The 12593-nt window shown below is 47.3% G+C and overlaps 1 protein-coding gene across 1 annotated transcript; it reads right to left on the reverse strand.

Annotated features, from left to right (window-relative positions):
* Window positions 1–477: 477 nt before the first annotated feature.
* Window positions 478–6411, reverse strand: TIMM21 (translocase of inner mitochondrial membrane 21). The gene is made up of 6 exons (XM_034995745.1): window positions 5340–6411; window positions 2519–2581; window positions 2328–2425; window positions 1294–1367; window positions 1102–1207; window positions 478–986 (listed from the first exon to the last, which is right to left on the reverse strand). Exons 1-6 carry the CDS (start codon window positions 5635–5637, stop codon window positions 891–893), a joined length of 735 nt encoding a protein of 244 aa, XP_034851636.1. The 5' UTR covers window positions 5638–6411; the 3' UTR covers window positions 478–890.
* Window positions 6412–12593: the final 6182 nt, after the last annotated feature.

The following is a 12593-nucleotide window of genomic DNA, read 5'->3' on the forward strand; positions in this document are numbered from 1 at the left end:
ACTACACTCTTGTGAGGGTCACTCTTCTCTAGAACGCCCGTCAATGCTTGACGTAAAACAGAGTTGTCATCTCCCAGAGTCATTCTAACATACTTGCACCACGCTCACTGGTCTCCATGCTCCTCTGGCAGTTGGGAGGTGTGCCCCTTCTAAAGGGCGTGGGGACACTCCATGATGCCGTCTGTGGTCGGATGCTTGCACCTGTCCTCTCGTCGTACTAACCAGCCAGGACGGCGAGGTCTGATGCGCACCTGAGGGCCCAGTCCCCCCGACCAGCGGGTGTGGGCTTCTCCCACTGCACAGTGCCCACTCACCGAGGACGAAGTACGAGATACACTACATTACTACAGCCTTTCCACAGGCGTCGTGGAGTATGTTTATCATGTGCACTTGTCATCTGAACTTCCTACAGTCCTCAAACGTTCTCACGTGTTCAAGTCAGATTCCGAAGTCTATGGAAACAAGCGGCTTCTGACATCTTTTTGTTAGTTTTGACTTTATTTCACAGATTTTATACAGTTATACAACATAAAAGCATAAAATAGTCAACTCTTTTCTCTTATTTACATGGTGTAAAATTTTTAATTAACAAAATTTCTTATCATGAAAGAGGATATTAACTAGAGCAGAAATACCGTCCATGATCGATTCAGAGATAGCATAAACTATGTTCTACTTCATGATTTTGCCCTCTACAAGAGAACCTCCAGTTCACCGTGTTTAAATGCAATGACTACCCACTTGCATTCACTTTTCTGCGCTACACACTCTGTCCTATCTCATTCTACAGACTCGGGAGGAGCAGGGAAGAGCAGGGAAGAGCAGGGCTGGGGGTCCACACCACGCCACATCTGCCCAGAAGCCGTGCTTGCCGGGGTTCCGCAATCACCTCAGGATCGATTATCTTCAATGACAATAGTTCTTCTAGGGTAGGGCTCAAGTTCAACAAATATGTATCGAAATTCATACTCGCCACTTTCTGGGTTCTGGAAAACAAACATATTTCCAGGTTTAACTTTTGTCCCCAGGGCTTATGTCCCCCTGCCCCAGAGCCCTCGGTCCCCACCCAGTCCCCACCCAGTCCCCACCCAGTCCCCACACCTCCTTCACTTCAAGATGCACTGTTCCTTGCTTCCCAGGCTCAGAGCCCTGGATGTAGAACTTCACGCGCATGTGTTTCAGCCCATCCTTTACATATTCAATAAAACTGTCAAGAAAACGAAAGAGCACAGCCTCAATTCCTGTCATTTAAAAATGGCCCCGAGCTTTTGGAGCGCACGCGAAGCGCGGTACCTGACATGCTGCCTCCGCCCGCGGCGTGTCGCCTCCCCGTAGCCCTTCACGGGCTCGCCGAACACACTGATGACCTGTGGGACAGACGCAGCGCGGGACTCGGTAAGGCCTCCACCTTTCACGCTTCCCAGAGCAATATTTTCTGACAAATCAAGTGATTTTTTTAAGAAAACAAATCATTAAGCCTGGGACCCTTTCAAAATGACAACTCCCAACGATGAAAAACCTGCTTCCACAAGTACGTCTTTTGTGCAGACACTTTAGTCCGTGACTCCGTGGTGTGAACCATGGCTTCACGACAGGTGTTCCTACTTCCCACAAAAACCAGGCACAACAAAGTGGGCAAACGCTTAAACACGCATTTGAGTATTTTTAGTGAAATGTATCTCATGGGGTCTAATACTCAAAGGTACAAGAACGACACAATTTTTTGAGTCACTAAAGACAGTGAAAGATAATGAGTACAGGTTTCTCCAGCTATCCAAAAGTTCGCTTCACGACGTCACTCTAAAGATCCTACATTAGTACCTGTTTGCTAACTGAACAAAATCCAAAGGCCTTTTGCTTTCAGGAAATGGTGGCTGTGCCCTTGCTTCACGCCCTTGCTTAAACGAGAGCTTTCACACGAGTGTGCCACTTTCACATACCGGGGGAAGCCCGCAATAATCACCTCAGATCGAGAGGTATGAAACCATGATTCCTAACAGGAAAACTGACAATGACATGGAAATGTAGTTCCTCTGGATTTAAAATGCAAGTACTTTGGAGCCTTTCCAAAAAAAAGAACTGTAACTGGAACCTTCCTTATTCCCTGCTCATTTCCCACATACTCAGATGTGTCTCCCTGCCTCCTCCTTCATGGTTCTCACCGACGGCCCAGAGTCCAATGGTAAGAAATCAACAGATGTAAAGAGCAAGATGCCTGAGGTCTCCTCCCTGACAGGACTGGAGAAACAGGTGGAGCAAGCCCCCCCCCCCCCCCGGCATTTTTTCCCCATCTTCAGAGTGTGTGTGACTCCATCTGGAAGACTAACCTCAGGGTGTGATCTGCATTTTTCTAAGGCTTTCCCATAGATCTTATTAGGGCTTGATGAAGAAAAAAGTTCTTTGAAAATTGTGTAAAACAAGCCACCTGCAAATTATAGAAAAAGAAGATCAAGCAAAGCAAGAGCAAGACAAATGTTAAAAGATTTTAGGAGTAGGTATTGTACTTGCTGTGATCAACCTGTGATGCTGATTCCAAAAAGCACCACTATCAAATAGGTAAAATCTCTTCCAGCTTCTTTCACTGTAGAGAGAAAGCATGGCTCAGTTAGATGTGTGCCTGACAGGCGGGAGCGCTCGCGGCTTCAGCACTTCTAGTGGGGGACATGTGGACTCGGGACCCCATGTGGGTGGGGGTCTGCGTGTGCTCTGGGGCGGCTGCTCCCAAGCCTCCCTGTGAATCAGAACCACCTGAAGAAAGTTTTCAAAAGAACCTCAGTAGAGTTGTGGGCCAGGGAATCCGTACTTTATTTAGAATTACAATTTTAATACCTCTTTACTTTCTAAGACGAAGAAACACTTGAACAAGTGATCCAGGCCCCCGGCGTGAAAACACGATACAGACTGGGCAGCGCCGGGCACGTTCTGCTGCTCACAGACCAAGTGTTTGCTTTGTCAACTGCGGTCCAAGGGATCGAAACAGGCCTCAACTCTGACAGTCACTTCCCACCCTGCCACCCCCACCCCCCACTGGCTGCGCACACAGTACAACCAGAATGGAATTTAGAACAGAAATTCGCTTGGCCAGACAGATTTGTGAAGCGAATAAACTTAGAAAATGAAGAACCTGCCCAGATCCGGCATCTCTACTGAGAAGGAGCAGCAGGGTTTGTAGGAACATGACACAGACAACAGCGCACGTGTACGGCCTTGCTTAGGATCTGTTAGGTCTCCCACTTGTTATCACCTCGTTTTAAGGGACCTGGACCTTCTGGACTTTGGCTGTCCTGTACAGTAACCACACACCACACGTGGCTATTTGAGTTTAATTTTACCATTAAGTTAACTTAAAATTAAATAAACACTCAGTTCCTCAATCACACTAGCAACACTTCAAGTGCCGAACGGCCACGTGTGCCTAGTGGCTCCCATACAGAGACCGCATACAGATAGAACATTTCCATCACTGCGTCGTTTTATTTGGACAACAGTGTTGTGGACATTCTGCCAAACATCCCATTTGTCCATTCTATTTATGCCATCGTATTAGAGCCCGAAGTAACAAGGGGCGTGTGTGTCGGGAAGCTTGGTAAACACATGTACTCCAAGTGTGGGGGGGATGAGCCCAGAAAGCAGATCCAGGGTTCACCGGCCACATATGCAAAACTCTTAGGGGTACACTGCATGGGGCATGGTAAGACACCCCAACCCAAACCAAAGAAACTAGGGCATCCCGTACCACGATGTGATAGGCCCCTCTGTACTCTGCGGGCAGCATATCCCACATTTGGGAATACTGCTCCCACTCATCACTGAGTCACCAGGAAGGCTGTCGCCTCTGAACGGGGTCCGGGTGAGGACAGGACTCTGCAGTAGGACCCTTCTGCAGTGTAAGCAGCGCCGCTGCCGGAGCCGGACCTCACAGACGCTTTGACATCTGAGCCTTTGCCCTCTGCACGCAGGCTGTTCATTCGTGCTGGACTGTCAGTCATCCCTCACAACCCTGTCCAGGCTATTACGAATGAATGATACGTGTTTTACGTATTCAGCAGATTACACAACAATTGATAGCATACCGGTTTTTTTTTGGTTGTTAATGTTGTTAAAAACTCTACGTATTGAAATGACATAGAGCAAAATATTAACAATAGTCACCTTTGCATGGTATAATCATGAATGTCTCAACCGCCTGCTTCCTTTTTACTTATTTTTTCTACAGATTACTTGTGAAATGAAGAAATAAACAATTGACTTTTCCTGGCAGAGCTACATTTTTGCCTTTCCCATTATCTGTGTTCCTTCTGTTACTGCCCGTGTCACCTGCAGATAAATGCTGTTGTGAACACCTTTAATTCTGCAGCACGAAGAGTCTATCTCGACGTTTGGGCACAGCAGTCATTCAAGAGCAGTGCTGAGTTGACCTACCTGAGCCAGCCCATACGGGTTATGCCTCAATAATACCCATTTACTCCACCCAATTACTCTGTACCTATCTTACGCTCTCCGGCACGCTCTCTGTAGCACAATTACCGTGTTTTCCCTGTTTCACACTCCGTATCTACTTTCTTCTTCATTAAGTGCTCATCCATTTGTGCACAGGGATTCCCTGGCACACCCATTAGCATCTGTTCAAGGGTCAGGCACAGAGGAAGTGGAAGCTCAAGAAATACTCGTGAATGGTTGTTCTAAAGAGCCCTGACGTGGCTATTAGGAAATTAAGATAAGGAAAGTGTGGTTTTAATTTTCAGTTGTGTGAAACTGGGCAAGTGTGCCTCATACATAGAGGGTTTTTTTTTTTTTTAATTTTTTTTTTTTTAAGATTTTATTTATTTATTTGAGAGAGAGAATGAGAGACAGAGAGCATGAGAGGGAGGAGGGTCAGAGGGAGAAGCAGGCTCCTCGCCGAGCAGGGAGCCCGACGCGGGACTCGATCCCGGGACTCCAGGATCACGACCCGAGCCGAAGGCAGTCGCTTAACCGACTGAGCCCCCCAGGCGCCCCCTCATACATAGAGTTTTCATGTCTGAGGGAGGGAACAGGAAACTCACCGGAGATAAAACGACATCTGTGAAATCTACTCATTATAAACTTTCAAACAACGGTTAAGCTGTATACAGCTCCACACTAAAACTGATAAAGTTGAGAAAAATCTTCTAGCCATAACTCAACAAAGTTATGTAAAAATCAACTGAAATCTGAGTTCAAGTCTGCGAAGAAGACTGTCGCCTATATTCTCAACTCTGACCTGCCTCGAGCTGTTTTCCTGTCCTTAGCACCGAACCCGTGGGAAAGGACGCGGGCAGCTCTCGTCACGTTTGCGGACAGACGATCGCGCCCGTTACCTTTCTGTGACGTCGAGACGCCGGCTTCCCGTCCCTGACCGCGCACAGACACTTGTTTGCCGCTGCCGTCCCCTCCCCTCTGCGCGCTCTGCCGCTGCGTCCAGATGGTTTTCCGGGCGCCGCCAAGGATGCACTTGGGTTGCACCGTTTTCTTTCGCTCTTGCACCCCCCAGCTCAAGCTGGGCGCAGTCTCCAGGCGAGCTTTGTTAAGCACCAAGTGTGGCGGGAACAACCGCTTCCCCGACGACCTGCGCAGCTTCTCCGCACACTGTGCGGCTCGTAAGAAAGTACAAATCATGATCACAGAAAACTGCTCCGCTTTGGAAAGGCGCCAACTACGAAGAGCAGAGCGTCACCGCCCAATACACGCCAGCTACACATCCACAAGGGTGGTTCTGCACGGCGTGTTCGGCGAAAACGTTAGCTCACGAGAGAAGCTGCGTCCGCTTCCTCTTCCCCTCCATGCTCTTTTTGCTCCAATTAAAGTGCTTTAATTACCTTCCGTACCTACGTTCACTCACTACCCGCCATACCTCTGCAAAGTAACCTGGGAAACCTCGAGGCGTCCTGGGAATAGTAGTTCGAGGCCCTCACTCTTCACAGAGCTACCGCAGCAGGAAAGGCACCAGGACTACATTTCCCACAGTGCAGGGCGGCCAGAGAGCGTGTCCCTTCCGCCACCTTCGAGAGTTCCCCGCGCCTGCGCCGCACGTACTTAGCGCCGCAGGGGTGGGCGGAGTGATCCCGCAACTGACAAAAATCAAATTAGGAATTATAAGATGGGTGTTCTTGTGGACTCTCAGGGAGGGCTGTAAACTGGGAATTCTCGGTCTAGTTGTGGCTTTGCCCTTCCTCATGGGCAAATGATGTAGCCTTTGCGTTTCAGTTTCTCCCCAAGGAAACCGGACAGGAAGCAGCACAAACTTCCCCAGAGCCAGCAGGGGGGAGGGACGAGGCCGCCGCAGTGCCCAACGCCAGTGGCCGAAACTCAGCGGCCCGCTTGCCACGCGGCGTCCTCAGCTTCAGGCCGTGGCGCGTGGGAAGAAGCAGGGCCCCAGAAGTTTCTAGAACAGCTCCTGGGGCCGGCGGAAAGGCGGTGTCGCCCTTCGCCCCGCCCCTACGCAAGGCGCCGGCGAGGGCGTCGGCGTCGGCGTCGAGTGGGCGTGGCGGGGGCGGTGCGCTCCTCCCTCGGGCCACCGCTCCGCCTCCGGCGCGCCCGCCGGGTCTCCATGGCGACGGGACGCGGCCGGCTCCTGCAGCAGCTTTGGCGCGGCCTCCCGGCGCGGCGTTTGCCGCCCGGCCGCGCCGGCGCGGCCCCGGGGACGGACGCGGAGGCCGCCGGGTTCAGGTGACTGGGGGCCGCGGGGCGGGTCAGTGCCCCGCCACCCTCCCCCCTCTATCTTCATTCGTCGGCCCGGCGCGGTGTGTTGCTCGCGGCTCTTAGTGCAGGGGAGGTCTGAAGAATGGCGGGAGGAAATTTCCTCAACTTGGAAACGCGCAGTTACCCCCAGTCCTGATACAAGTATCCTGGCTTCCCCGGGGAACAGTCTTCCTCCTTCCCTTCATTCAGCTCTAGGCCCTGGGGGGAACTGGGAACCCCGGGGCAGCGCGTCGCTGCGCCCCGCCGCGCGGGTGAGCTCCACCTGTGCGGGCAGGTGCTTATCACAGGTCCGCACCTGCAGCCTTGGAGAGGGCGCTCGTTCGGAACGTGTCCCCCCAGCTCCTTGTTTTCTTCTGGGGCTGGAAATCACCTTTCGTCCTCTCTGTGAGTTTGTAAGTTAGGAAAGTAGAATCTGCTTTTGAGAAGGTTACCAATTTTCCTTTCCCGCCCATGGTTGGTGAATGCAAGACACGACCCCTAAGCAGGTAATTCTGGTGGGTGGGTTGGTCTGGGAGCGTGTTTTCTCGGGGCAGAGTTCCTGCACTTGCAACTTCGAGGCCTCCTCTGCATTTTCTTTTCTTTTCTTTTGGAGAGAGAGAGAGAGAGAGGGAGAGAGAGAATCTTAAGCAGGCTCGTCGCCCAGGGCAGAGTCCCACCCTGGAACTCAGGCTCGCAACCCTGAGATCATGGCTCAGGCTGAAACCAAGAGTTGGCTGCTTAGCAACTGAGCCACCCAGGCGGCAGGTTTCTAAGCAAACTCTGAAGGGAAGCCTATTGATAGCCACCCGTTCGTGTTCGTCCCTAATCCCCTTCTGCCTGCCTTCCTGACGAAGTGCTGGGCTTGTGTTCTTTTCTTGGTGTCTAGAGACCCATCTCCTACATTTCTCTTGGGCACCCTGGTTCTGAAGGGTGGTCCTCTTCTACAGTGAGAGAAGGCAACTTTGAGGAGATGGGGAAGGGGCAGGGAGCAGGAGGCTGCAGGTACACTCCAAAAGGATCTTTAGCTTAACTCCAAGGGTAAAGGTTCAGGTTCATTTCATAGGGAATGATCCAGTGTGTTAGAGGTATCAATGTGCTATCATGGTACCTTATTAGATTCTTCTCGTTTATGGTGAGTGGTTCCTAGCTTTATACGCATCATCCCAATTGGTTCGCCAAGTGGAGGGACAATACAAAGAACAATTTGCATTCTTGCGGAGTCTTTTTGCTTGCAAGTCCTCGTGATCTGTAAGATAGGAAAACTCATTCGTATTATGCCTTCTAACAAACCAAATGTCTATGTTTATTTATAAAATATTCTGTTATTTAACAGTTCAAGAACTTAAATTACTTTTTGTCTTCCCAAATCTCCAGGATGTTGTCCCATGTTCATCCTAGGGTCCATTACCCACTTACCCTGTTTTCGGAAGGGGTGCTCTGCACCTTAGTATTATGGTAATAGTTGGTTCTTGAGAATAGCGGCAGTGCTAGACATACCACAAGCCTCGTGAGAACTGAAATGGTGACAGTGCCTTCAAAACTTCTGTAGGAGAGAAACAGTGGCATTTAAATTGGAGCCTCGAACTTTAAATCAATTTGCCACGATTCCTAAAATTAGCCTTTATATATAGAGCTCTGTCAGTGGGGAGCAGAATGATTTTTATGTGATGAATCTTCTATTACTTTGTAAGTTGAGCGAACTTCTTGGTGATGACGTAATTAGAGTGCCTGGCATGGGAGCCCACATGTCAGCCTGTGATTTGGTGAGGTCTGCATTCCTTATGGGAAAGAAAAATCAGCTGCCAAGAATGATTGCAGATGGTCTAAGTAGGTGGTGATTTTTATTGTCTCACTGCAGAAAAATTAGATTTTAATAAGGAATCAGCTACCTTTTTAATGAAAAAAATGTGAACATGTGTAAATGTCATAAACTCTGAGAAAAATAGCAGAAAGGATATCAGGTTGGCTTAATTTCTACTTGATCTAGTTTCTTTGGTTTATCAAATATCAAAAATCAGGGACAGAAGATAATTTTTTTCTTTTTAAGAAGGTAAATTTTTAAAATATTGAATTTATTCAAAGCTATCAGGCAAAATCTATTACTTAAAAACAGTTTTAAAACTAAATGTCATCTTACTAATTATGTCAGCTAAGTATGCACTTAATTTTGTAGACATAAATCTACATGAGGACATGCATGGAACTTACTGATTTGTTAATTGTGTGGCCCTTGAAAATGTGCAGTTGGTTTATTTTATGGAGAAATGGAGATGTACTTTCAATAATACCAAAAGCCATACTGATAAGATATAGAATATAGTAATGTAATACAGTCGGAAGAGCTCTGGAAGGACAGTCGGGAGATGAAAGTCTCTGGGGCTCTTGGCCTCTATGTTGGGACCTTAAATGAGTCACTGTAAGTGCCTTGTCAGAACTATAGTCTTCTCTGATTTGTGAAATAGGGATTCATTAGATCTATTTTAATTATGGATAAGTAAAATGAATGCAGTGGCTTTGGGGAAAATGTTAAGTAATTTAACTGGTAAGTAATATAATACCTTTGTACAATAAGACAACCACAGGTAAGTTATCCAGTAGAATGCAACATTTGTATTAATTCTTAAGATCAATTAAGAGACTTCAAAGAACTTTTGAACTCTTGGCTGTGCCCCCAGATTTCAGGGCAGCTGGTCCCCCAGCTGTGTGGATGCCTTTGGAACCACTGTACCTGCCCTAAAGGATTATGCTATCAAACTGTGAGTCCAAACCTTCTCATGTATGGGATTCTCATTTTGAAATTAAAACAACAAAAATCCCACAGTTTATTGCATATTCAATATATTAAGTAATACTAGAAAATACATGGAATTCTGGCCCTTCAATTCTTCAGCCCCCATTTAAAAACAACCACCACCCAAAAACCTTGTAATCTTGTAATCCTGTGAATCAGATGTATTACTGGTTAATACTTTGTTGTCTTTCCTTCCAGAACTTTTTCCTCTGTGTGTGTTTACTTTTTCTCTTAAGAGACAAAATCAAAGATAAGATTATGTAGTGTATCCTGAGATAACCTGCTTTTTTCAACTGATATGTTATTAATGTAGCAGGTATTTATTGACTATCTCTGTATGCCAGGATGTTGTGGGTGAAGAATCAGGAATGAACAAAACTTGCGCAAAAGACCTGCGGATGTGCAGCTTACAATTCCAGTGATGTGAACAGAGTAGATAAGTAAGATGTGTAGTGATGGATGGTGATAGGTGCTAAGGAAAAAAAATGAGGGGGCCTAGAGTGCGTGCATGTGCGTGCGGTGTGTGTGTGTGTGTATGTGTGTGTGTGGAGTATGGGTTGGAGTTTGAGAGAGAGGAGTTGTCAGTGAGATGGTGACATTTGCATGAATACCTGAAGGAGGTGAGGGACCAAGCCATGCAGACATCTGGAAGGCATCATGAGCTCGTTTCTATCTCAGACACTTTCAGCTGTGTTGAAACTGTCCATTTTAATTGGCTGAGCTTTGTTCACTGTATGGAGCCAGGCTGTTTAACCAATCCCTGTACTGTCTCTGGAAGTTCGTCAGTGCAGACAACTCTGAGATGGACTTTCTCGAGTCACATTTTTGGGCTCATTTTCTTGCTTTGGGATATATTTTGTACAAGTGAAATTCCTGGCTTAAAAAAATACAAGTGCCTTTTAAGCTCTTGATAAACACTACCAGATTTGGTTTTCCATACTGTTTATACAAATTTATACTCCCAGCAGTGAATGAGATGTTTTTTTATTTGGTCTTTGCCAGTTTCTTAGATTGAAACGGATCGATACAGCATATTAATTTACTTTTCTTTGACTCCCTTGGAAAGGACTTAGGGTGTAATAGACTTTATTTTTTGACACTTTTTGATTGCAGAAATACGTGTGGCAAAAAGCTGTTATCAATTTACTAATGCCTTTTTTTTTAAAGATTTTTTTTAAGATCTAAGAGAGGGCACAAGCAGGGGGAGGGGCAGGCAGAGGGAGAAGCAGGCTCCCCGCTGAGCAGGGAGCCAGATGCGGGGCTCAGTCCAGGACCCTGAGATCATGACCTGAGCCGAAGGCAGATGCTTAACCAACTGAGCTGCCCAGATATCCCAATTTACTAATGCTTTTAAACAAATGTGTATTTGAGGACCCCAGCAGTATTCATTTAAGTTAAGGAGGCTTTCCTCAGTTTTCACATACAATGTGTATATACAGACCCCCAGACTCCTTGGATGACCATTCATACTGGCAGGGGTCCAAGGGTCACTGGCTGGGAAATCCCGGCAGATAGTATTATTTGATGGAGGAGTAATAGAAATGCCTTTTACTTAAAGCTTATGTGTTAGAAACCACTGTCAACTAAAGATATTTGATCTTTGACCATGTAATACAGATGGGTAGAGAATTTACAAGAAGTTAACGACTTAAAATAAGGAGTGCTTTTAAATCATTTAAAAATGTATATGTTTAAAAATTGTGTATTGTGTTGAATGGTGCTCCCCAAATTCGCGTTTACCCAGAACCCTAGGATGTGATTTGATTTGGAAATGGGGTCTTTGCAGATGTAATTAGTTAAGATGCGGTCACACTGGGTTAGGATGGATCCTAAACCAAATGTGACTGGCGTCCCTATAAGAAGAGATAGAGACACACACACGGAAGATGGCTGGGTAAGATGGAGCAGAGGTTAGAGTTGGTCATCTTAGTTGCCACAGGCTAAGGAACACCAAGGATTGTCAGCAACCACCGGAAGCTGGAAGAGGCAAGAAAGGATTCTTCCCTAGAGACTTTGTGGAGGGAGCATGGCCCTCCCAACACCTTGACTTTGGACTTTTGGCCTCTAGGACTGAGAAAATAAATTTCTGTTGTTTTAAGCCACCTAGTTTGAGTCCGTTTGTTAAAGCAGCCCTAGGGCACTAACACAATTGGGAAATTGTATTTCACTTCTCATTATTACCGTGTTAGAGCCAGGTCAGTGGAGTTGGAGCTTTTCTGTTGTGGAAATCTTTGCTTAAATAATACTTTCAACAGAAATACAAAAATCTGTTGTATAGGTGGAGTTCTCTGGATAAAGGGGGAGGGCATGGTAGAGCTTTCCAAATGAGGGTCTCTTCTGCCCGCTGTCCCTCCCCTTCCTGTGCTGCTGGGCACAGACTGGGTACCACTGGTTCTGCCTAACTTCTTTGCATTCCCAAGAACTCACTGGCACGGTGAACGTCTTTTGCCGAAGCGGGCATGGAGAGGCCTGGGTAGCCAGCGTTTCTTACCTCGGTGAATTTGTTACCCTCCAGGATCTGGAAAGGTTTACCATGTCCCTCCTCTCCTAGGTGGAGGTGCCAGCATGCAGATGCTAGCTAATGTTTATTGAGGGCTTATCATGACCAGCCATTGTGCTGTTTCTGAAGAGGAAAACCTAGAAAGGGAGGACAAACTAATTCTCTGGCTGCTCAGAAGCCCATGGGGAATCATCAGGCAATTTGAGTGCTTGCGGACGTGCACATCGTGGCTCCCCTTTTCCATGGGGTTTTCAGGCTCTGCTGGGTTGTGGGCCATGCGCTCCCTGTGCCTCCTATGGGCGGGGCTGTGCTTGGGATCTAGGACCATCCTCTGTTCAGATCCATCCCTGGGGCTTTCATTCTTCCACTTCCAGAGAGATTATTGCCCTTCCTTCCAACTTCTCGTGACCCTCATTTTGCCCCCAGTTGTTGCCCATATCCTTTTTGATTGTTAGTCCAAGTATATCCAGGGAATCGGCTTGGTAGGAAAAATGGGGGGTGCTAAACTCTTGGTGAACAAAGTACATAGTCAGAGCAATGGCATATTGGTGAACTGGGCATGTGGAACCTATACTCTAGATTTTCGCCACATGCTGGGTGGGA

Source organism: Mirounga leonina, unplaced genomic scaffold (assembly GCF_011800145.1).
Source record: "Mirounga leonina isolate KUSES-001 unplaced genomic scaffold, KU_Mleo_1.0 Mir_93, whole genome shotgun sequence".
In the NCBI taxonomy this organism is placed as follows: domain Eukaryota; kingdom Metazoa; phylum Chordata; class Mammalia; order Carnivora; family Phocidae; genus Mirounga; species Mirounga leonina.